Below are 26,443 nucleotides of genomic sequence, written 5' to 3' on the forward strand. Positions count from 1 at the left end.
GCCTCAACAAAGTTCTAATAGAAAGCCATTTGAATCCCTGGCAGCTGTGGAATTAGCATGCAGGTCCACGGAGATGTGGCCCGAGCAATTGCCAGTGGCTGAAATTAATTCAACTATTCCATCCATCACGTTGTTGTTTGTACATCTAGAGTGCATCACAGCTAAAGCATAATAGTGCATCTTAGCACTAGGTATTTTTGGCATATATGAAGGTGGTGTGACTGCACGCTACAGCTCATATGTGGCATTTAACATCCATGCCATTGGAACTTTCTGCTCCATTTACCATGGCTTTATAGGAATGTTAAAAAGCAAATTAGGTGAAACCAATGCACATATACCTTTCTGGGGAAAAGCACAGGCATTGTGTCACTGTTTTAAAGCCAGCAAAGTCAGACATGAAAGAGACACCTCAACAAAAAGTACATCCTTTCTTACGTAGTTATTCAAATTTAGTAGTCCTGACCAGACTTTCTTTTCATTAAAATGTAATGATTCAGATATTTGGTTCTGTAGTGGGTGTTTACAATTTTGCTATAGTAATGGAACTGTGTTGTGATTTCAGTATTGGTTATTTAATCCATGATCTTGTGTTGCATATAGGGTTGTTTTTCTGTTCTTTGCTCCGAATTATTCTCTTTTGTTTGAGTATTTTTAAACAATGACTTTGGGGAGATAAATACATCAGAATACTACCCCCCTGTTGCGCCATAACAGTAAGTGCAATAAAAAAAAGGTACGCAAAGAAAATTTAAGGCAAAGCAGGGATACCCTCAGACTGTGTGAAAGCAATTAATTGGGAAGTTGGCAAAAATGTGCATATTTAAATCTAACCCTTTTCCTGCTAATAATTCCTCCTACCACCAGAGGCGGCTCCTCCATAATAGCAGAGGAACGTCACCCCCCACCCCCCTATTGACAACTATTGTCACTGCCTGACTGAGCCATGCAAGTCTGGGGTGGGCTTAGCCATAGGGAGGAGGAGTGGTGGGCACTGTAAAGTGCTCATGTTGGTTTGGACGGCTGTCTTAGGCTGGCCAAACCGACATGCACACTTACATTTCTCCAACCCAGCTGTGTTGCACAGCCAGGTTGGAGAAATGGCACAGACTCTCTGTGCCTGAGCGAGCATCAAACCAGTCTGCTGAGGCCAATACCGGTGCTTCTCTCATGCTTGCTTTAGCATGAGAGCAGCATCTGGATTGGGAGCCTGTGTCACTGTGACTGCTGGTAGGAGAGGGAGCGACTGGCAGGAAGACCAGGAGCAGCAGCGGGAGGTAATTTTTTTTTTTTGTAATCCTCTCCCTTCACCCCGACAGTAACCCCACCACCCTTGATTGGCAGCAGCTGCCACTACCTACCACACATTTTCTCGAATTCTCTGCCTAAAGAGCTCCAATCTAGTTTAATACTAAAAAAGTAGAAGACTGTTTAATTTGTTTCTTGATCTGAAAAGTGAACAAAGTTCTTTAACTTTTATTTTGCCACCGTTGGGTTTTCTAATCAGTATCTGTTTTAGTTCTGTGTACTTTTAAAGCGCCTTAAAAGTTGTGGTCTTATTACATGCACTGGTCTAGTACCTTCAGGCAAAACCATTTTCCAACAAAACTGGAAACTGGAAAGAAAGAATCTATGAATTTTGAATCTATAAAGTGATTTCTTGCTGGCACCTCATAACCTGTACAAGTATTTTCCATCATTAGGCTGCAGGAAACAACACAACAACTAACCAGCATCAAGTGCAGAATTATAGTCTGGGAAACAACTTTCAGTTAGGAGACATGTTTTATACTTGTTATGTGTGTGCAAGTCTATTTGTAGTCAATAATGATGTTAGAAGAGGGTTGCAGAGACGGATTCTGTGCTAATGCCAGCCATCACGAGAAGAAAGGCTACAATAGATCACATTATGGAGAAGATGCTTTCTTGTCTGTCTGTGAAACCACAAATCTTTTTACTAAGGATTGAAAGGCGACAATCAGAACTACTGCTCACCCATGATTGGGCCATCTGGCCAGGGTTTTAATTAAACTAGAATATCTTAATGGTGACTGGGCCATCCGGCCTAGCTTTTAATTGATACAGAAGATCTTTGAATCTTCTTCTATAACACCAAGTGACTTTTAACAGTGGACGTCCAGCTCTATTAATCATTCTGCGGAGTGAAAGATAGATGGATAGATAACAATTCACAGGCACATACCTACAGACCGTGGGCAGGATGGTGATGCACACCATGGTCACATCTGTGAAAATAAGAGTATCCGACACACACCATGTGCTTCTTTGAGACCCTAGATACTACACCCTTCCCACTATCGTCACCCGAATGTTAAAACATTGTTTCCCAATCCAAACGCCCCAGCCGTGAGGGTTGGGAGTCAGTTCATCATTCTGGCCTGCATGGTGTGAGCCTCAGAACATACACATACTCACTGGGACTAACTTTCAGTTTAGTTGCTTTTCCTCTGTTCCATCTCTCCTTCCTGTTTGAACTCACCACTAAAGAACAGAGTACAGCTACACGGCCAACTAAGTCTGCGTTAGATTTACATTTCCACTGTGCTACTTTCTCATCTCGCTGGTGGTCATCTGTACTCATCAGCCTTCAGGCATTTGGATGGGCATCTGTGTGTGAAGCCTTCATTGCTTCCATTTCTCTTGCCTGCCGGATACCAGATCGCTAGACAGCCCCAATTCACCATAATGCAGAGTTTAGCAATCATGGTCAAACTTGCAATGAAGGACAGAAGCCTAATATGCTGTATTTTGTTATAAAGCTCATCAATGCCCTAGGATTCTCTTTAAACGCGAAGTTAGTGATCGTGTTACAAAGGATACACCATTTTCAATATGAGAGGATCAAGCCTTTTGTTATTCATTTAAGTTGTGGTGTGTGTGTGTGCATGTGTGTGTGTGTGTGGGTGGTGCATCAGAATGAAATGAATTAGAGCAGTGGTTCCCAACCTTTTGATTTCTGTGGACCCCCACTTTTTCATTACTGGAACCCAGGGACCCATCCCCACTGAGTCATTACTGAAAGATGGGGACCATATATGTTAATAATATTTAATTGTCTAAGCACTCACGGACCCCCTGAGGAGGCTTCGCGGACCTCCAGGGGTCCCCGGACCACAGGTTGGGAACCACTGATTTAGAGTACAGATTACATACCCATAATATAAATAAATATAATTTCCTGTTTGTGGGTGGCAGCAAGAATACTTAGAGAGGAGCAGAGAGGGACTTTTGAACCATGCGGGTTGTGGTTTGGGCAGAGAAGGGGTTAAGTCTGCATGGTGTGCACAGTGGCTGGGCAGCTTGTTGTCAGAATAATGTTTAGCCAGGTGTTAATCTGTATCTGGAGGGAAGTGATGGAATTCATTATTCATCTCCGCTCTGGTGGGGGCTGTTCGTCCTTCTGGGAGGCTGACAGGTCTGAACCCAGCCTCCCCCTCTTCTTGACTTACTGACATGTGCCATTTTTGATGAACACAGCTGAAGTCCATTTCAGGGATTCTCTTGTAAGGCAGCCAAGCTGTCGGCGGAACAGAGAGCTGGGCTTTCAGCGCTCGCTATAGCCGGATCGCGCTCTTTTAGAGGTCATAACGGGGAAAAGATGTTCAGAGGCAGAACCCTGCCTGCTGTGCAGCGCTGATCTGAAGTATCTGCAGCCCTTGGAAAACGCTTTGAAATTGACTAAGCTGCTGTCACCACATCAACCTCTGTCATCAAAGCCAGGCGGTGCCACGATGATAAAATCAAGTTGGTTCTATGTCAAGTTCAAGTTTGCAGAGAAGGTAAGTCAATTTGTTGCTTTTCAGTCATACTCCCAGGGGAGACCCGCATATGCCTTTCCCTTTGGCTTTCTATTTCTGATTATCATTTTAGTTCCGAAAAGTGTGCTGGAAAAGCATGTATATATATGTATATATATACATATATATATATGGATTTAACATTGCACGGAAAGTCATTCCTCAATACTTAGTAGGTGGAGATGTCAAATGTTAGCCTTCCTCCAATCTTGTAAACTAAAGTCAGAAAAGGAATATCTGAAACGTATTCTCGGTTAATGCATGGGCTTTGAAGGAGTGCCAACCGTTCATGTGAGGCACGCTGACTTTGTTTTTAATTCAGAGCTGTTGTTGGTACTGAAGTTCTGTTTTTGAAATCTTGTTTTATAATCCAAAACGATTTGAGAAAACATGTTATATTATCAATTACGGAAAAACATAATATGTGGATTGACATATGGTACAGGAATCGTCAACAATATACAGTCACGTTGGTGGTAATTGCAGTTTTGTTCTCTCAGAAGACATATAGGTTAATTTTGTTTACATTTTTAGGTTGATTTTTCTTTTGTAAATGCTATCCTTCGAAGAATGTGGACTTACAGTGTAAAGTGTGCATTTTATAAACTTTCTCCCAAACACCATGGATTCTCCTCGGACAGGACTGGATGTAAGACTTTTATTGGACTTTTCATATTGCTTGGAAGTCTCATAAAATATGGTTCGAAGTGAGAGGGCTTGGAAGGATGTATGGAGAGAGGGGGATCACCAGGTAGTCAGCATTAGAGAAGCGGGACGGATAACACAACTCTGGGTTATTACAAAAAGATCTGTGATTTTTTAAAGATTAATCGATCAAAATTAATAAGAAACAATTTAAACCTGAAAATCGAGCCTAAAAAATCAAACGGGTGTAAAACTATGCAGTGCAATTATTAAGCATATCTATGCATATGTAAAATAAAATAACACAGTGTTCACTATTAAGCTTGTTAGTTGGCAGAACCACATAATAAGTAGCTGAAAAGCAAGACTACGATATATCATAGAGAATCGCACAGATGTAGCATTATTTTGCATCATTTTAGCATACAAATCTAAACTGTGCAATATTCGTTACAGTTTAATTGATAAATGTGCAATCCATACACCAACACAAGATGTGTGCTATTAATAGATAGATTATTTTATTCGGCTAAAGGAGCCATAAAAGTACACAAAACAATATATAAGTTATAAAAAATGTGTATCTATTAGCAATAAATTCAGTAAAATAATGCTACATTCAACGAAGCACTTCTAAAAACTATGCACGTCTTAAAATATACATTATCATAATTCATTACAACCATTAAAATTCAAAGAAAATATCTAAAATGCATCGCCTAATGGGGTTATGACTGCAGCACCATATATTTTCCTAACTGCTGAGGCACTCCCAGTGCTTAATTTGTGAATAAAAACGTCCCGGTGCCCAAAGCCCTCTGCTTAAACATGCGGCTACTGCAATTAAATGTGCTAACACTGAATACTGAGGCAGCGTAATCCTGAAGCCATCTCGGGCCTCTTCAATCCATTCACGGCCACTCCCTGTCCATTCAGCGCACTCTTGCAGCTTTCTACTTTCTCCCTCTGTGATGCTTTTTCGTTTTTCTCTTCCTCTGCATTTCCCATACGTGTCTTTTGCTCACAGTAAATGCCTGAGGGAAAAGAATAAGCCCCAGCCCTCAAAAATAAGTGCCGGTGCTCAGCACCGGAAACAGCTAGCACAAATTAAGCACTGGGCACTCCTAATGTAATTAAGAACTCCGTAACAAATTTGTGGGATTCCGAGCTGTTGTAAATAGACCAAAGGTCTATATAAGGTACAAAACAGCATGAAGAGAAAGGTGTTTTGATGAGAAAAGTTATCACAGAGACATCTGGAGAGGGACCTAAACCAAGTGCCCTGCACAGGAAATGCTAAAGAAAGTGAACAGTACTCAAATGTAGCCATGTGAGATATAATTTGTGTTGTGGACTATATAACTTGTTCCTAAATTAACTATAACTTCCGCTCCCCCCCGTGTACTTTATTGCCATCAATGGTATGATTTCAGAAATTACATAGATGTTATCAGTGGTTTGATAAAGACGTTATAAATGATGTAAAATGGTGAATGTGAGTGTAATAGTTAATTTGAGGCAGGAGTTACATTTAGTTGAGATAAATATAGTGAATTTCAGTGGTTATGCTTGTTTAAAACAGAATGTTTTTAAATTACATTTTCACCTAACTATAACGTCCTTTTAACCTTTGTTTTTGCTGTGAATTTCTGTGGGTGTTTTTAGTGCAAATTAAGATATTTTTACAATGCCTAACTATAATAATGTCACTTTTGCCTCTGTTTTTTCAGTGAATTTCTAGTTAAAAAAAAAAAAAAAGTAAAGTAATATTTTATTACCAAACGTACCGCCAACAACATGCCTCGCAAGGCAGTACATTTCATGGGGTTGGCAGAAGAACCTGGCCAGACACCAACCCTACACTGCACACAGCCAGCCAGAGCGCCTGGCCTGTGGGCCGGCCCTAGTGCCAAAACCCGGCCCTACTGCCAAGGCCCTACTGCCTTATGGCATGTTTATTGTGGGGTTGGCTGCAGGGCCTAGCCTCCTGCCTCGCAATACCTCACTATCTGCAGATGAAGGCCACATGGCTAACAGCCTATTAGTGTGAACCTACCACAGCAACTCAGACACAGCCCTGTTTTTCACATTTTTTAATCCTGCGAGTGTCCTGTGGGACAAAATGCTCCTGTGGGACTCCCATGGGAGTCTTGGGGGTTCACTGCCTCCTGCAGTTCATCAGAAGGATCATGGGAACATAAAAATATATATTTTCTTTAGTTTTGGGCCTGGGGGGGACCCACATGTTCTAGGGAGCCAGGAACAAGCACAATCAAACACATTAATGGCTCCAGGAGGGAGACTGCGGGCCCCACTCCCCTTTCTTTTTGTGGCTGGGCCCAGGGGATGGAGTCCAAAGGGCTGAGATTGGGACCCAGATGTGTTATCAATTTGGAGCAGGGCCCCTTCTGGAGCCATCAATGGCCCTGGGGACCCCATCCCCCAGGGTTGGCTCCTGCTATCTCCAGGTGCGTCCACCCTCAGGAGATAGAGGTTTCCCTGCGCTGTGTTTGCTCTTGCTTGGTGGGAGCAATTTCAAAGCTCCCACCAAGCAAGATCATACATGAAATCCACTTTCAGCTGGTGGAGGCTTTAGAAATGCTTCTGCCAGCTGGAAGTGGACTTCAGATCGGTTTCCCTGCCTGCAGTGATGCGGGTAGGGAAACTGATCTGAATATTGCTTCCCACAGGGGGCAACATTTTTAGCTTCTGACTGCAGACGAAAGCAAAGCAGGCTACCACTGGAAGAGGAGAGCTAGATGGGGCCTTGTGCCTTGGGCCTGTGGCTCCCTAAAAGGATATTGTGGGTGTCCTGTGTTGGCTGGGCCCCGAGGGATGGGGTCCTTTGGGCCAAACTTGGCCTGGGGAGGGGGCCGCGAAGTCCCCCCTTACCCTTTAGTATGTAATTGGCCAGGCCCCAGGGGATATCGGCTCAGGAGGGAGTCAGCGTGGCCCCCCTTTAGTAATTTTCCAGGCCCCGGAGAATGGGGTCTCTTGGTCAAAATCAGCCCGGAGATGGGGGCTGCATTCCTACCTCCTCCTTATCAACTTTGCCATGGCTGTGTGGTCCCCTCCCACAATTTAATAAGGGTGGGCCCCAGGGGATGGGGTGCCTATAGCCAAAGTTGGCTTGGGGAGGGGGCTGCGTGCCACCCTCCTCCATAACTTTAATGCTAGAGGATTGTTCCCCGGGGCCAAAAATGAGCCAAGGAGAAGAGGGGACACGTATTCCATCCCCTAAAAAAAGTGTGCTGGACCCCATGGGGCGGGATCCCCAGGGCCGAAAGTGGTCCAGGGAGGGGGACATGTGCCCCTCTCACCACAAGATCTGCTGGGTCTGTGGGATGGGATCCCTGGGGCAGAAATTGGCTTTAGGGAGGGAACCCTCCCCCTTTAGAATATGGCCAGGCCCTGGGAGATGGGATTCATGGGGCCGAATTTGGCCTGCCAAGGGTGGCTGTGTGCCCTCTCCCCATAAATATAATGGTGGGCCCTGGGGGTGGGGTGCCTGGGGCCAAAAGTGGCCTATGGAAGGGGCACGTGCCCACCTCCCTCTAAAAAATGCACCAGGCCCAGGGAAATGGGGTCCCTGAGGTTAAAAGTGGCCTGGGTTGGGGGCCTACAGGTTGGCTGCATGTGAGGGCCGTGCACGGCAGTGGTTGGATTACCGTATGGTAATTAAATATTACATTAAAAAAAACTAGAAATTGAATGGGAGAAATGGCATATGCAGCAGACAATGCCCAGAGATGCTTGTTATGTTCAAGCAATAACAACATTTTATAATTAAAGAAGACAACACAATGAAATTCCCAAAGCAGTGTACACAAATCGAGAACAATTTAGCAAAAGACCCCAAGATAATTAAAATAGATTAAGGGGACTGGAGATATTAATTCGTAAAGTTTTAAGGCAAGAAGGGAGTTTGACTGGGACCTATACTTAATTTCAAGCGTGCTACAATAGAGCAGAAGTTAGATACATCAACTAGTCAACATGTTTACCTTCATCTTAAGTCTCTGACATGGAAGTCAATAGCTGCCAACGGGTCAGGACCAGGGCAGTTTCCGGTGAAGGTCCCTGAAATCTGAAGCCAGGTCATGGGGACTAATGCTTTGAGCAGGAAAATATCTGAGTTTTTGGCAACCAAGATTGCATGGTCAGTCATATAGATATGCTGCCTTGTTCTGGTTCCAGGTTTTATCTTTGGCCGTAGTCACTTTTTTTGGATGAGAGAATCTTCCAGAGGGGCAAGACTGAATGCTGCAGCTGAGACGGACCCCACAGGGCCTGATACTGTTAACTTTAGGACCTGCTAAAATGGGTTTCAGCATGATAAACAGCCCTAAGTGGGAAGAAACAGATTTTGTTGCCCATGTAGTGTGTGACCCGTATTGGCATGCCTCAGCATCTAATTTTGGTCCTCTGTAGCTGGAAAAAAAAATCCTACTTTTCTCCCACTTTCCTTCTGGCCGCCCCTAACTCCTCAGGACGGGAATCTAGTTATTAATTCTCTTTCCCACTTGGTCTCCTGAATGATCCACTCCTTTGTGGTCAGCTGGACCCTTCTGGAGTCAAGAGTCCTTATATTTTTTGTGCCAATAATACATGCCAAAAGGAGACCAGCTACTTGACTCTTAGAGAAGCGCAAGTCTAGTCCCTGGGAGCTGGCTTGGTTCAGGAGTCCTTAAGGTAGTCCTCTCTTTCCAAACCAACTGGAGTCTCAACTCTTCTTCTGTCAAGGCCTTCTTGTTCAGGTTGTTTCATCCCAGGTCCAGGAATGTTCTGCTCCCCAATCCTATTTTCTTGCAGCTTACACTTCCTTTTCCAGCACTTTCTTTTTGTCTTACTGTAACATTATACAGGAAGCCATGCTTCAGTATGCCAGGCAAGGCAGACTTGAGGGCTTATTTACTATTATATAAAAATTGTTTTTCCTAAACAACACAGGCACTTTTCCTTCTCATGTTACTGCAGTGCCTTTACATTGCAGCCCAGTTGGAGCACAGTGGTGCCTATTACAGCCATACCTTTTGTCATATATATGTGGGTGGAACATGCTGCTGCCCACATATAACTGCCATGGCATTGGTGCATTTTCTGCACCATCTGCTATGGTTTTGCAGGAAAGTTAAATAGAATAATTGGGTGAAACCAAATTTACTAGCACTATTTTAGGGCCACAGCGGACATAACGTGGCGCTGAACAGTATTGTCTCAGTGTACAGAGTTATAATACCAGCGGAAAATAGGGTCCAGAAAAAGGTACACAAATCTGGGGTGACCATGTAGAAAAAAGGCAAATTTACTGCACGTAGTATGCATGTTTTCCTGTTGTACACCTTTTAAAAACTTTTTTATATGATATTGTTGAAATAATTTGGCCTTAAATTGTAAAGTTGTTTTTATATGAACATTCCCCAAAACATCGTGGTCTTCCCATGGACAGGGAATGGGATGTTTAAACATTCACTCCCTTGCCTGGTCTGGACTTTGATCCAGTCCAAAATGTCCAAGTTTTCTGATCTTTGGAATTCAATTCATGAACAACTCTACAGCCTTCCTTGCAGACCAAAGAAGAACCTGTGTGCCTTCCCCCCACTTTCTATGTGGGAGCGGTGACAAGGTCCGCCTTCTATGAGCAGGCTCCCTCTTTGGGTGGGCTGCCTCGGTTCCTACTAGCACCTGTTATAGAGAAGCAATGAGCTCAGAGTGTGGACTTAAGCTGTCCTATGCATTGACAGTTAAGTGAGCAATGGATTTACTGATGTCATTTTTGATTTTTCAAAGATGTCTTGTGGGCTGTTAATATTTATGCCATGCTTGAGGGCATGAACAATGCATTGACGGAAAGGATATGCAGCTCGCACAGCTACGCACCCCTGGCCTATTCCAGGGATTTTTGGTGTTTCTGAGGGAATACAACAAAATTTGAAAGGATGCTTTGTAAGCATATTGAAGATGTGTTATGATTTCCCCTTATATTTTTAAGCTCAGGTTATAATGCCTGTGTTATGTAATAAAATGTTCACTTTTTCATTACAGTCTGTTGTAGGTTCTATCTTCTGTTTCCAACCTTTAAAAAATGTATTTAGGTTTGACAGAGTGTGAGATCAGTAACAATCAACTCAACATTCACATTCTTAGCAAAAGGAAAGTACAAAACACACGGCACATGGCTAAGCAGATATTTTAGATTTTTTTTTTCAATGTGTTACTTTCCTGCAAAACTGTAACAAATCATATCATGGAATATATGCATAAGTGGTTGTTGCAGCCCCTACTAATCGGGACAATTAATACTTTGGGTCTAAATATATGTGTACATGCGTTCAAGGAGAGTCCACAGTGTGCATATTTGTAGTTGCAGATGGACTTGTCAATAAATGACATACCCATAGCCTCTGTCGGTATGAAGTGTGAAGAACTGCCCCCATTGTTTTGAGTTTGCTAACTTTATTATAGATCAGTGGTTCCCAACCTGTGGTCTGGGGGCAGCTGGGTGTCCATCAACCCTCCTCGGGGGGCCTGCAGCTGCTTAGAAAATTAAATAATATTAATAGGATAATAAAGTGTATATAAATACAGTGTCTAAATGTACAACTGAAAATTTTAAAACGTACTGTAAATGTCAAGGAATTTGAAATTAGAGGCTAAAAATTAAATTAGTATCCAGAGATTGATTTGTGGGAGCAGTGTAGGTGCATCAAACAGAATAGAGTATTGACAATGTGTGGTTTCTGTTGAATTTAGGAATGCTGCAACCTTCCAATTTACTTTTTTTGTTTTAAAAATTTTGTTTGCAAATTAAATACAATGTGTTATCATTCGTATATGTGTTTGATGAATGCTTGTTTTTGTATTTTCTGTGTATTGTTTTGCTGTTCAAATCATCGACAATGTTCATGCCAGGCTTCCAGCAATGACTCAGTGGGGGGTCCCCGGATTCTAATAATGATTCACTGGGGGTCCCCAGGTTTGAGTAATGATAATGTGGGGGTCCACAGAAGTCAAAAGGTTAAGAACCACTGTTCTAGATTGAGACTATTGTTGATCTTGTGGATGTTGTGTCCCCCTGAAGTCTTAATGCATGATAGAACGTCTTCTCACAAGGAAACTGTAGGTCTACGAGTAGACCAACTCTGGTATCTTGGGTTGATCGAGTGGCGACTTTAAATGTGCAACTCTTGGTTAGTAAATCATTTAGGAAATTTCAGATGTGGTAGCATGATTAGCCATTATTGATGGTTCTGTGATTGCCATTCTACTACTTTATTTCTTGGAATGTAAAAATCTATAATGTTCTCTGCATTTGTAATTCCGAAGTTTCTGTTGCTATCACGTTTATCTTGTATTTTCTTTCGTTTTTCTTATGGGAGGGACCTACTGTATATTAGTAATCTTAGTCCTTTCCCCAATATTAACTGCAGCAGTTTGTTCTTCCGTTTCCATGGTTCCTAACAGTGATTGGTTTGATATTTCTGCAGTATTTCAAACTCGGTTCCAATTAGAGAAGTGAATTTCTCAGTAATCTATTGCAAAATTATATCCTGCATCTCATTTAGGGCCAGATGTAGGAAGCCTTTTGCGCCTCGCAAATGGCGAAAAATGCAGTTTGCGAGGCACAAAAGGCTGAATGCGATGCAGAGTCACATTTTGCGAGTCGGTACCGACTCGCAAAAAGTGATTCCGACTTGCAAATAGGAAGGGGTGTTCCCTTCCTATTTGCGACCGCATCGCGATGTTGAGTTGCTTTGTGACCGCGAAAGCGGTCGCAAACCAACTCGCAGTTACCATCCACTTGAAGTGGATGGTAACTCATTTTGTGAATGCCACAAAAATATTTTTCAGAGCAGGCAGTGGTCCTATGGACCACTGCCTACTCTGAAAAAACGAAACCAAATGGTTTCGGAAGTTTTTTCTTTTTGCAACTCGTTTTCCTTTAAGGAAAACGGTCTGCAAAAAGAAAAAAAAAACTGCTTTATTTAAAAACAGTCACAGACATGGTGGTCTGCTGTCTCCAGCAGGCCACCATCCCTGTGAGTGCCTAGACTCGCTATGGGGTTGCAAACTGCGACCCACCTCATAAATATTCATGAGGTGGGTCTTTGCGACCCCATAGCGAGTTGCAGAAGGTGTCTGAGACACCTTTCTGCATCTCGTATTGCGAGTTGCAATTTGCGAGTCGCTATGACTTGCAAATTGCAAGTCGCAATTTTCAACTTACCTACATCTGGCCCTTAGTCTCTCAAATATCACCCAGACTTTTTCCCAAAATCTCTCAAATGCTTTCTTTTATGTATTCCTGTACGGTTCCTGGTTCTGAAGTGAAACTAGGTCCCTATAGGCTACCACTTTTTCAGATGTAATTCTCCTGCAGAATTCACAATAAATGTTTTTTTCTGTTAGTGTTGTTTACAGGTGCTGCTGTCAGCAGGGTAAAGTGGCAGGGCAGGGACGGGGGTGAACAAAAAAATAATAATAATAATAACCTGAATCCTTGCCGCATCCGCATTGCCGCTCTTCTAGCTCCACTAGGCACAGGCACCCAAACTACCCTGTGGCCAATCCTACCACCTGACCACCCTCATTGCCAGACAGACTGGGAGCCTGTGCCTGCTTTCTCCAACCCAGTAATGCAGCTTGGGTTGGAGAGAGCTCAGTGCGCATGTGGGTTTGGCCATCCTGAGGGCCGGCCAAACCCACATGCGCACTGACATCAGTGCCACCACTTCTCCTCCCTGCCTGTCATCCCCCATGGCCCAACCCCTAGAAAAATAAAGCAATAATAAACACTGTTTATTATCGTTTTATTTTTAAAGTTTTGCAGCGGCTGGCAGGGGGGTAACACTTCTCCGCCATAGCAGAGGAACCGCCACTGGTTGTTTCTGAAAGAGGAGGAGCTGAATAAGGTGGTCTGATTTTGGATACTGTAAAATAGTTTCAATTTCCTTTTGCAGTATTGGAGTGAACAATGTATTCTTTCTTGCATATATAGTTGTGCCTCTCCCTCTTGCTTCAGCGCTCCTCCTTTACTATCTTAGTTTTGCTTGGGATGCAAGATATAGTTTTTTCTGTAGTTTCTATTTGCCCATTTCTGATTACTAGGATTGTGGATTTTATAAAGATGGAGTTTGCTGTGGCATGACCATCCTGTTCAATCAGGTCTTAGAGTAATGTTGTCTCAGCCTTGTAGTAGTAGAGGCTATCTGTGTATGTTTCTCTTTTGTGGTTCTCAGTCTGTGGGCATTCAGTGATTTGGTGCTAGTTCTGGACCTGGGTTTATGACTGGAACTGTGGCTTGTGTACTTTCTGTGAGGCAATGTATCTCTACACTGCACCACTTGTGCTTAACACTTTGGTCACTGGGTTTGGTGGCAGACAAAGGAGCTGCAATTTCAGTACATTTTTGAGATCTTGTACCTGAGGATTCTTTTTTATTATTAACTTGAAAAACATATGGGATGGAAATTGCTCAGAACAGTATGATACCTGGTTCATCAATCTACAAATGTGCGTTTTTTATGGTTCTTTGAAAATAAAAATGGAAATTTAGCATAGGTTTTCAGGATCATATAGAGGAATACTAATGCTTCCAGTTCACTTTGCATAACTTTGTTTGCCTAATTCGTGGGACCTTAAAGCTCTTACGCATGCTCTACTAGGGTCTTTACTGTTTCCATTCCGAAAATCTAAATTTGGCAGAGAGCAGCCATAATAGGAGGTATAAAGAGCAGTTCCTGATGGTAGAAAACAAACTAGACAGAATATATTCTATTCTAACAAGCTTGTAAAGTGTTCTGCCACTCACAACATCTGGGTGTTAGGTGATTGCTGGTCCAGAATAGATACAAGACTATACTCTAATCTAGTAGAAGTGGACTTTTAAAGACTTGCAGAAAGTTAGATGATTTTTAATGAGGATTGCGGTAAGAAATTCCAGAACTAAGGGGCAAGAGTGGTGAATCTTGTGCAAGGTCAAGAGTCAGTGTCAAGTTGAAGCAGATCTAGGTGGCATTGGGAAAACATTGATGCAAACTTTAGATTTGAGATGTAGTGTACCAAGGCCATGGGATATTAGACGAAACAAGCAGGGAGTTTTGAAAGCAATGCATTTAGAGATGGGAAGCCATTGTCATGAAGATGTGAATATGACGAGACAGACGGGAGAGGAGCTGGATGGCATTGTAATGAATCCCTTGCAATCGTGCAAGTGCCTGAGCTGGAAGACAACAATAAAGAGAATTAATAAGTTGAGGTGGGAAATGATGGTTGCCTTTCCCACTTTCTGATGGGCTGACAGTGAAAGTAAAAGTGTGATTCTGCACAGGAGGCAAATATAAAGAAAAGACCAATAATGGATATCACTGATCTCAATAAATAGAGACGATTATCTAAACAAAAGCCATGGGGCTACTTACATAAATCTATTCACAAAATAGCTTGTCCAGTTTTCACCCTGATGGTTTGCACTTTGTGATGCAATCCTTGTACTTTTAGGTTGCATCACAAATTGTCCATGTGTAAAGAGTTGTCAATAGCATGCTTAATCTAAGTCAATTATGTAGGTTTTAAACTGCAACCTCTTGTTACTGGCTGTAAATGGAGGGGTGGAGACCTGCAAGGGACAGCAGACCTCCATTCCTGCATTTCAATCCCAAATAGAAATATATGTTTATAAAATTAACCTGTGTCTATTAAGGGACAGGTGATACTTTAAAAATAAAATGTTTGGGTGGTCACCGACATGACTACATTGACAGAACAGTTATGATCCAACTCCGAGGTTAGGAACTCGCTAATGATTTGCTACAGCGGTTAAGATCACGAACCATTGATACAAACCTTACTAAAAGGCAAATAGGAGACACCCCTTTTACACCTCCTCTTATTTGTGATTCAGAAAGGGTCAAGAAAACCCTTTTATGAATCACAAAGATTTTTATGTTATGTTATGTGTATTTCTAAAGTGAACTATCACCTGTGAGGTTATCCTTATGCTGTGCAGAAGGGCTTTTGTACATTGTAAAAATATTCTGCAGTTACCACCCCTGTGATTTTGTGATTCACAGGGTGTGCAAACACAAAAGGCAAGGTCAATGAATTTTAAGGAGTGTGGCTCATCCAAGAAACTACCACTCTAGTCAATCTTAAAAGTTCTTGGAAGCACGAGCTGAAACATCATCCAATCAGATGAGGTTCAGAGTATTGTCTGCATAGGCACCAAGGGAGAGATCAAAAGAATGACTAAGTAGGGCAAGGGGAAAACATACATTAAAAATGGTGACTCTGAAGAAGGAGGCCTGTGGAATCCAAGGGGCAGCATTTTTGCAGGCAGATCGAAAGGCATGGTGATAAATTGCTTAAACCTGGTTTAGAGATGATAAGAAGTGGCAATGCATTTTTGTGGAGGCCAGTCATGTTTAGGCAGAATAGCAAGATGTTTTTTTCTACGATTCAAAAGGATACATATATTTTCAGTAGGATGAGGAGAGCCAAGCTGCCCTGGTCCTCCAGCAGTCTGAGATAATCCAGGCTAAACACATGGTCAGATACCAAACTAATAGTGGATGAAACCCTGATTGAAAAAGCAGGCAGGATGTTGTGGGATTAGAGGAAGTGAAAGTTGAGTATTGATTTCTTTCTTTTTTATTTCTTCAGAAGCAGGATCAGGTGTATTGACCTAAAGTTGCTCATAAATGTTGAATATGATGTGAATTGTTCTTTTTTTTTTGTTTGTTTTTTAAACAGGACAAGTAAGACTAGTTTCCATTCTTGCTGGACAGAATGATTGAAAGTAATAAGATGGTATATGTTGCTTAACACTTGGGCTATTGAATTCAGTTCCTGATGAAGGATTTTTTGTGGACAAGAGCGGCTTACTTGTAAGAATGTGCTTAATAGTTTGCATGGTGTTAAGAGGGGTACCATCAGAGATGCTGAGGAGAGTTGAGGAGACCTGATTATTGTAAGAACAAAAACAGATGAGTTCTGAGAGGAAACTAAGTAAAGATGTTGTTGCCTGTGTCATAAATAAGGAGAAAAGAAAGTCACAAAGATCTTGTAAGAGATCAATTGAAGCATCTCAGCAAGTAGGGTCAGATATTGATTTAACTATCTTGAAGATTTCCTTAGTGAAGTTGGTGCCTGTGGAAATCCTGAAGATTTAATATAAACCAGAAGTCGATCTAATCTGCTTTTTGCAGGCACACTATGGAGTTTTGTAGCTGGTTCACTGAGGGGAAAAATGTCAAACCATCAGGCTTCTCCAGCCTTCTTACACTGGAGCAGAGCTGCTTTACGGTCATTGTTAAACCACTAGGCCATACAAGCTACTGGCCTGTGAGCAAAGAACCTGCTTATGGCAGGAGAACAGAAGGTTGAGTGTATGGCTGATTTGGTGGGTGGCATGCCAGCCGTGTAAGGCCAATGGCAAATAACATTTGCAAGGACTTAAGAGATGGATCCATGCATGGAAGAAAGGGTAGTAGGTTCCAGTTATAAAGGGACTGATGGTGGAGACATGGTCCAATGTAGTTGCGTTTCTTATGTTTTGTAAGCCTGTCGCCAGTTACATCTATATTCAACTATCTACAACTGTGCAGCATGTTTTTTAGCTCTTGTTCCCAATATTTCTAATCTCCTCAACCACCACCCATGAGACTTACTGCTGCATATGGCACAAAACTCTGTTTTCCCATAGTTGCATAGTATGCAGCAGGTGAAGACTAGGTCCGTTCTGCAGTTTGGAGGACAGCCTCCATGAAGATCCGGTGAAGAAATGGCCTAAATGATGAAAAGCGCACCAATGGCCCTGAGAACAGTGCCCCTCCTTTGCCACGAATTCCTCCATAGCCAATGTGAACATTTCGTGATTTGTTCAACAGTGTAGTCTCAATGTCAGAAAATGGAAAGATCAAGCAGTATTGAACCAATAGAGAGCATGAAGATTACGGTGACTTGAAAAATTAAGTTTAAAGTCATAGGTTAACAGTCTACTATATTGCTGCCCTAATATGAGTTTCTGACCCTCGACTCCTACTTCCAGGGTAGCGCTGGTCTACCTGTACAAGAATTCACTCATTACCTTGCAACTTAATACATTGCAAAGGTGCTTCACTATTGCTTGTAGTTGGTCAATCAGCCTTCCTGTCCCTCACATTTGTTTAGTATTCCCCTTACTCTATACCTCTGTTCTGTTCCTCCTGAATAGATAGACAGGTGGTTGTTGACCTCTATCCCACTTCCTTCCTCTGCATGTACTGGCCCCCATATCAGTGGCTTTCTCGTGGATTTTGGGAATGTCTCCTGGTCTTCTGCAGTGATCACCCCAGCACCAGTGGGTGTAAGTATTGGTAAGATACTTTGCAATTGGTTAACTGCTATATGAATGTCATTCATCTATAATGTGGAGCAATTGCGTTACTTTGTGATTTGGGTTTCTAAGGTTTCTGTTTTTTCTTAGTATGTACTTTGCAATTGCTATTCACCATAAGGGAGGTTTCCCAACATCCATATAGTATATACTCATCCTGTGAACACCCAGGTGGAAATTCTCTGAATGTGCTTGCACGCAATTACCTTGAATTTGCCAGTCACCGATAAATAAGCCTCCATATAGCACTACCATTACCTGTCAACTCTGCTTAGATGTATATTGGTGGCCTTTACCATGGAAAAGTGGAGAGTTGAGATTCTAAGTTATTTGGTCTTTGATCTTGGATCACCTTAAATTCCGTATTAACTTCTTGTTCAGAAACTAGGTCTGATACCGAACCCAACCGGAAATGTGTGTTAGTAAAGCAGATATTCATCAACTTTGTGAAGTTTCTCAGTAACTTTCCAAAGTTTAAAAACTATTGTCTAAAAATCCCCACAATAATAGTCTCTGCAAGTCGGAACACTAAAAATCTCAGGAGTCTTCTGCCGCTAAAAAAGTGGTTGACAGAAAAAAATCACCAGTTTTCAGATGGTGATGAATCATGACTTTCGGGAAGTGTCAAACTTGCCACCATACCAAAACCTTTTCGGCAGAACTATAATTTTACACCCTGCTAATTCTAGCTAGAATCCTGCAGCCGCAAAAGCCGAAAAAATATAAAAAGTATTTTGAGACATTTTCTCAATTTTCTTTCATTTAAATACAAAAAAGCTTACATTTTTGGAATTGGAGATCTTATCATTAATAGTGATGTCCAAAGATGCAAGAATTCTGTATCACAACTATGGTTCCCTGAGCAGAACCTTGTACCAAATATTCAGTCAATTGTTGAGCAGCAATGTGGCTTTCATGAAACATATTACTGCTTGCAGATGGAGCTGCTGCACACATATTTGCCTTTCATCAAAACTGTGTCCAATGCATACAGTCCTCAAGAACACAATATGCGCTCACACACTACAGACTATTAATGGTTATTAAAGCATGAAAATCTGTAGAACTTCAGCATATGTTGTGTTCTTTGATGTTGCACAACGCATACCTCTGTGTTTTTTGAAAGTTTTTAATTATCTTTCTCTTTCATTTGACTGCCAGGAGGAAAAGCAGAAGGGAAAAAGCATAAAACAAGTAGTTTTGGGTTTAACATGGAAGTATTGATTATGTATGTATTCTGGTTTATAAAAATTAAGAACCCAGCTGCCAAGCAAACAAGCACTGTGTAAAAATAGCAAAGGGGCGATTCAGGTTTGTATACAGTAGGGATTCAGTCGCAGGGGCATGCAAATGATTGAGGGCTAGATGTATCAAAGCTTTTTGCATTCGCAAACAGTGCGAATCGGCAAATTCCACAGTTTTTCGAATGCATGTATGAAAGACATTTGCAGTGCAATTTTAAGTAATCTCAAAAATAGTGATTCCTTATAATTGCGAATAGATTTTGCGAATCCCAGTTAGCGATTCAGTAAAAATCCTTTCTACATCTAGCCATGAGTTCCTATATTCAGTTTTTTTCCTTGAAATATACCCTTTCTACGAGTGTTTGAGCAAAGCATCCCACTGGTCAATATATTCAACCTGATTCTCAAAAGTAAACTTACACTTATTAGTAAATTGACTATTTGTCCTTATTCGCTATGTGTAGAGTTTTATGACTTTGCACACCATGTACTTAAGTGTGTGGAGCTCTCCGCACCCAGAGACTCCCCAGTCAGGGCATACGTAAGTAGGGAGTGCAAAGTCATAGAACTCCACACATAGTTTGTTGAATAGCATTTTGTAGCATACTACAAGGTGCAGTTTGAGAATTCTGTTCATTGTGCCTACACTTGCACCTTTGAATTTTAGATTTAATGATGCTTTCCTACACTGCACATTCTGTGAACATAAACACAAAGGGATGTATTAAACATGCTAATTTCAGAACATAGTGTGATTTAGATCACATGTATGAATTCAAAGGCAATACATTAAGTAATTCAGTCACCATCAGATTCAATAAGACTCTGAAGGTTGGGTTTCAGTTCTAATTTTCAGTCAGGTTTGTCTTTCAAGTTCTGTGAAATTGTGAACTTCAATGCAACCAGAAACAAGTTTTGTTGTAATGTATCCATTGGTACAATTGTGTAAATTTGCTTCCCGACAATGAATATGTCTGCTTGGTGTTGGAAGTGGGCTAACACAATCCTATTAATGTGACCCTCTGTTAATCAAATCTATATTCAAGCAAGTTTATATGGGTTGACGTTTTTCAGCATAAACTCGTTGAAATGTATGTCCCGCGGCTCGCTCCCTAAATGAGGAGAGCTGACATTTATACTGACATATATAGAGGGCCACCGTGGGATCAGGCATGTTTCAAGATGATTGGCTACTTTAAATAAATGCTTCTTTGTAAAGCATCACCTGCACTCTTACAAAGGCCCCGTCCCCCACTTTCATTGCAGGGGTGATCTTGTGTTGCAATGGTCGTGGCTGGGCCGCACGTTTAAAAAACATGTGGCGCGGTTTGGGCTCAATCTCTTTAACCTAGTCTCCTTTCTGCAAAGATACCATTGCTGCCTTCTGCTATTGAGTCCTGCAGCAGCAACCAGGAGCTGCTGAGGGCAGGATTGATTGCCTTTCACACCCTCCTAGGCCTTTTTGGTAGTTCTAGTGTAGTGGTTTGACTGGGGGGTTTCTGGGGGGCACAATACTGCTCACAATGTTTTTATTAACTTTCTTTTCTGTTTGCAAGAATTGTCAACTATATCACGTGCCTTTTGATGTATTGGCGAGTTCATGGTTTATGGGGACACTTCAGGTCCTCCTTAGCATCTCATAGGTGTTCTAGTCACACAACATCAGTGTCATGGGGGCCTTAAAGGGGGGTGCTTGCAATTTTTTTAAAAGCTGCTATTTAGCAGCTGGTGGGGTATTCTCTTTCAGTGGTCCTTTATCCACATTCACGCATGTGCATTGCCTGTTTGGGACATTGGCCCTTTGGGGTTGGAGGATGCGGTGTTCGACAGGGGACTAAAGCATGTCCTGATTGCTCAGACTAGGTCTCTGATGGTGTGGGGGATGCCACAGGATGGATTGCTCTTCGGTGAATCAGTCTCCTGGATGATATTTAGAGAACAAGGGCTTTGCGTAAGACCGATTGTCCATTGTTGGAGTGCAAGGATTCTCATGTCAAAGCGATAGTCTGGTTTTAGCTCTGGGGGGGTGGACCTTTAAAAGGCTCTCTCATCCCAAAATGCAGCGGTGCTAGGGAAACTTGATCTAAGGGCAAATGATGAGCCCACAGAATGTTCTGCACAGGGCGGTAGCAAGCTATAAATAACACAATGCCTAGTGGATTATGTTAAATAATGGGATCTATGTTACATTCATATAAATAGGACTGAGGTTTGATGTGTTCTTAGCCCAGAAGTTTTGATCTTTTTGCTGATATGTTAAAATACATAGGGCCTGAGATTGTGGTATCTCTAAACAAAAAATAAATTGTTGTAGTGTTAGGCTGTCTTTTAAGGGGGGATATCCATGAGCAGTACTCTGTATTGGTTAGTCTGAGGGCCTCAACGTGTTTCCATCCATACTGTCCTGGTATAATAAATCTTTGCCTACGACCCTCCCTATCAAAGTCACACATATGCCATTGAGCAATGAACTAAACACACCATATGTATTTTGAGACACTTTTCATGTGGGTTGTGTGACCTTCAGACCATTGTAATTAAATAACCACATCTCTATAATATGAGTATCCAACATTCCATTTTCAGCAGAATGATATTTAAATATGTTCATAGAGCAACTAATTGTCTATCATGCCATGTTTCACTGTAGCATCATTGAAATGGAACGCTATCTTAAGTTGCCACTGGAAACTGACATTCGGTTTCTGAGACATGGATTGGATATTATTAAATCCCAAAGAGTTCTACCCATCTCAAGTGGCATCCTACCTAGTGGTTCACCACAGCACTGTTAAGTTAATTTCTTTATTTAAATAAATCAAATAATATTACAATTATTTTTCTGAAGTTTCAATTTAAAATGAATTGCTTCATAAAGTTAGAAAAACATTTTGTTGTGCATAAATAATTATTTAAAGTCATGTATATAATTACTTAAAAGTAATTCACTCATATTTGTTTTAAAACGAGGTTACATTAATGTTTAAATAAAAAAGATTGATAAAATATTTTATAATACATTTAAAATAGTTTCATTTTACATCATTTTCTAGAGGTTTTTATTTTGAGTCCATTATTTTCCATTAAAGGGTGGCATATTTCAGTATCAGTGGGTGGCTATGTGTGGTGCTGGACGTCTACAGTTTGTTTTTTACAGTAGAAACTTATGCTTGTACATTTGGCTCCACCTTCTTTTTCAGGGGATGGCGACGTGTAAGCCCACACATTTATGTAACTTTACACTCATATTTTGTGAATAGCAAAAGTAGTAAAACTACTCAAAAGTGAGAGAGTAAATTCCATGTGTAAATTACTCACAAGTAAAAGTTACCTTTGTGAATAACCCCATTTGTGTTTTTATGGTGTTTACACAGATGTCCTTCATTATAGTTGATGCCCTGCTGCAGTGCAGAGACACATCCAACAGACCACTAAAACATCTCTAATCCATGCATGTGAGCAGCCACATTGCAATCTTGTTCACAACCATTAAAATCCTCAGGCATGGGTCCACAGCCTCAGTCAAGCAAGGGAACATGAATATTAGGTCTGGGTCAAATATTCTCTCTAGCCACATGTAGGGGACACCACACACAAGCCTAAATAAAAACACAAGTAAGTTAATTAACACCATACAAAGGGATGCAGTTAACAGACAAAGGCATGTGTAAAAGAAAATGAGAGGTGGCAACAGAATGTTCTGTAGAGTAGAAGGAATCCTGTTGGACTTTTTCCCTTTAGCAGGGTCATCTCCAATCTTTTTGCCTCCTTCCTCCTATTTTTTCTGACCTGTTGTAGTTGGCTTTCGTACTCTGGGCAGTTTACCACTGCTAGCCAGTGCTAAAGTGCATATGCTGTCTGTGTAAATTGTATTGTTGATTGGCTGTCCATGAATGGCATATTTGATTTACTAGTAAGTCCCTGGTATAGTGCACTAGAGGTGCCCAGGGCCTGTAAATCAAATGCTACTAGTGGGCCTGCAGCAATGGTTGTGCCAACTGCATGAGTAGCCCTGTAATCATGTCTCAGACCTGCCACTGCAGTGTCTGTGTGTGCAGTTTTAACCTGCCAATTCGACTTGGCAAGTGTACCCACCTTCCCTTTCTATACATGTAAGGCACCCCTAAGGTAGGCACTAGGTAGCCCCATGGGCAGGGTGCATTGTATGTTAAGGTATGTGTCCTACATGTCCTAACAGTGAAACACTGCCAAATTCGACTTTCACTGCTGCAAGGCCTATCTCTCTCATAGGTTAACATGGGGGGCTGCCTTTAAATATGATTAAAGTGCAGATGCTCTTTGCACCTCTCTCTAGACAGTGACACAAAGGGAGCTGGGGCGTAGCCTTCATATCCTGATGAGCCATCTGCGGTAGGAGGAGGGAGACATGTGGTCACTTACACCTGAAAGGGCTGTGCCTGCCCTCGCCCAATGCAGTCTCCAACCCCCTGGTGTGTGTCTGGGGCCTGGCCTGGGCAAGGCAGGATCACACAAACAAGAGAGACTTTCCTTTGAAGTAAGCGGAGCACCCAAAACCACAGACTTTAGACACTTCTTGGGGTAGACACTCTACCTCACAGACACTTCTGGACAAGAAACCTGCTGGTGAAGAATCCCTGATCCAGACCCTGCAACCTGCCAAGAAGAACTGCCTGGCTGCCCAAAGGACTCACCTGGACTGCTTTTCTGAGAGGGACTGCTGCCTTTCTTTTGCCCTGCTGCCTTGCTGCTCTCTGGCTGTGCTGAGAAGTGCTCTCCAAGGGCTTGGATTGAGCTTGCCCCCTGTTACCTGAAGTCTCAGGACCAAAAAGACTTCACTCCACCAACTGGACTCCCTCTGCGGCGAAAATTCGATGCACAGCCTGCTAAAAACGATGCACAGCCTGCATTGCGATGAAAAATTCACTGCACGCCAAACCAGAACGACGCAGCCCGACTTCACAACGAGAAGATCGATGCAGTGCCAGCGAAGCTACTGGAAATTCGACACACAGCCCACTGGATCGATGCACAGCCGAGCCGGAACGACGCAGCCCAACTTCTAGAGAGGAATTGACACAGTGCCTGCTGTGTGGGAGAAGTTTCCACACAACGCCCACCAGATCAACGCAGCACCTGTGACTTCACTCCGCAAGCCCAGGATTCCACTCATCGTCCGGGGCGTCTGAAAACCCCGCAACCCAAAGAGGATCCAATTCCTGGTGCCGGGAATCGACTCAAAGTCTTCCCCTGAGTGAAAAATAATGACGCAAGTCTGTGTGCGAAGGGGCGAAACCGACGCACACCTCCCCATTTTCCACTCATCACCTCCTCTGCGGTCCCTTGCGGAGAACGCAGCTGGAGAAACGATGCACAACACCCGCTATCGGAGGCTGATAATGTTGCAAACCCCACGCAGTGCGGTTTTGTGATACCGTGCGACCGGATTTTCAACGCAACATCGCTCAGCGCTGAAAAACAATGCAAAGCCTGCCCGGACCCGAAGTGCCTGTCCAGATCGACACATCGCTCTCTTGCTGGAGAGGAAAAACAACGCACGCCAACCCGACCGGAGGAGGAATGACGCACGGTCCCACTTGTGAGTGAGAAATTGAAGCATCGCTGGCCTTTTCTGACGCACACTCACCCGTGCAGAGTTATTTTGACGCTACCCAGGTACTTATGCACGCTAACAACGTTCTCACTGTTTTCACAAGGATTTAAGACTCTTATTCTTTGAAAATTCATAACTTGACTTGTGTATGTTGCATTTTTGTCATTTTGGTCCATTTTGGTTTAGATAAATATTCTCTTTTATTCTAAACCTGTGTTGTAATTTTTTAGTGTTTTCACTGAGTTACTGTGTGTGTTGGTACAAATACTTTACACATTGTTAACTGAGGGTGATTCTCCTTTACCCTGACTAGAGTGAGGGTCCTTGCTTAGACAGGGGGTAACCTGACTGCCAACCAAAGACCCCATTTCTAACAAACCCTATTCCATCTTCTGATTTCTTGCTATTTATGTAAGCAGATACAACACAAATTGTATTGTAAATTTCATGTAAGTGTGATGCCTTCAAGCTTCACACCTGTCTTAAAATTGTATGTGTTTCAATTATTTACTAATGAATTGTAACAAGACCGAATTTCCTTTACCTCTGAGGTCATCCCTGTTTTGGGAACTCTTTTAAAGACACTAGTCACCATGTCCAAACCCATACTGTGTGTAAGAAATGTAGATGTAAAATATGATTCTCAACTTAATTTGTCTAACTGAATCAATTTAGTAATCACTTTCTTTCTTTCTTAATTGCATACTCTGAAATGGATTTTACCCCTTTCTCTTTTTCTGCAAAGTTTAAATATTGAACCCTTTTATTTTTGTATGTTTCAGATAATACTGTATATTTAGACTCACCTCAGTATGTATGACCAAAACTCCAGCTGCTTCAAAGCTCTGCAGCCAGACTAGTTGTGGGTCATCTCTCTGGCATTGTTGTCCAGCTTACACCGGCTTCCAATGAGGAAACCGATTTTGTTCATATCTGTATGTCTTGTGCATAATGTTCTTCATGATCCAAAGCTTTTCCTCCATTTCATCACTTTAAATGGTACAAACCTGGTCAATATCTTGGAACAGTGAGGGAATTGCGTTTCTTGTTCCCTGGGTTAAAATATGCCTCGATAGAAGCTGAAGCTTTTTCTATAACTGCTGCCACCAAATGATACTCTATGACAATTTCTCTTTATGCAGAATTGAAATTACAGACAACTACTTAATCTCTGAAAATGTCTCTTTCCCACTAAAATGTATATAGGGAGACACCTTTGTTCCGATCATTGCTGTATAGTAGTTAGCTGTATAGTAGTTGTGTAAATGGCAAGATACATGTTGAGTGAAAATTCTGCTCTATTAAACCCGAAATACAAAAAATAAGGGTACTTGAACCAACCACAAGGCCCTATAAACTTGTACCTCTGTTGTGTCACAGAAACACTTAGTGACATGTAATCCGTATAATGACTGGTGGTGGACAGAATGTTTCAGTCCACCCGCAGAATGGGTGGACTTTGGCAATTTCCACATTACTCTTGTATTGCGGAGTTCTGGCCAAATCTGACCAATCACTGTGTGGCAGAATTATTTTCCTGTGAGGCTCCAGAAATGTGAGCTGGCGAGGGAGATTTGCTACACACTTTTGCTCACCATATGGTGCTGGTCGTGCTGATAGTTCAGCACTGCTCGCACTACTGGCACTAAAGTGCAGCACGAGCAGCATGACACATATTTTCCACTTGTTGGTGGAATTCCAAAGAATCTTGCAGATTTTTTATGTAACAAGAGTTCCGCCCACCCCTAATAATGACCAGGTGGGTGTA

At 42.1% G+C, this 26,443-nt stretch overlaps 1 protein-coding gene across 2 annotated transcripts in view; it reads left to right on the forward strand.

The window, feature by feature from the left end:
- The window catches only part of AUTS2 (activator of transcription and developmental regulator AUTS2), a 1,924,915-nt gene that overhangs the window by 103,366 nt on the left and 1,795,106 nt on the right, over window positions 1-26,443 (forward strand). Inside the window, exon 1 of one of the 2 annotated variants that reach the window (XM_069226925.1) lies at window positions 1,216-3,800. The exons of the other annotated variant lie outside the window; for it this stretch is intronic. Within the exon in view, the coding sequence (XP_069083026.1) occupies window positions 3,753-3,800 (48 nt within the window). The 5' untranslated portion in view covers window positions 1,216-3,752. Of the gene's footprint in view, window positions 1-1,215; window positions 3,801-26,443 lie in introns of those variants that run through there. 2 annotated transcript variants of the gene reach the window in all.

The sequence above is a fragment of the Pleurodeles waltl genome, chromosome 3_2 (genome assembly GCF_031143425.1).
Source record: "Pleurodeles waltl isolate 20211129_DDA chromosome 3_2, aPleWal1.hap1.20221129, whole genome shotgun sequence".
Lineage (NCBI taxonomy): Eukaryota > Metazoa > Chordata > Amphibia > Caudata > Salamandridae > Pleurodeles > Pleurodeles waltl.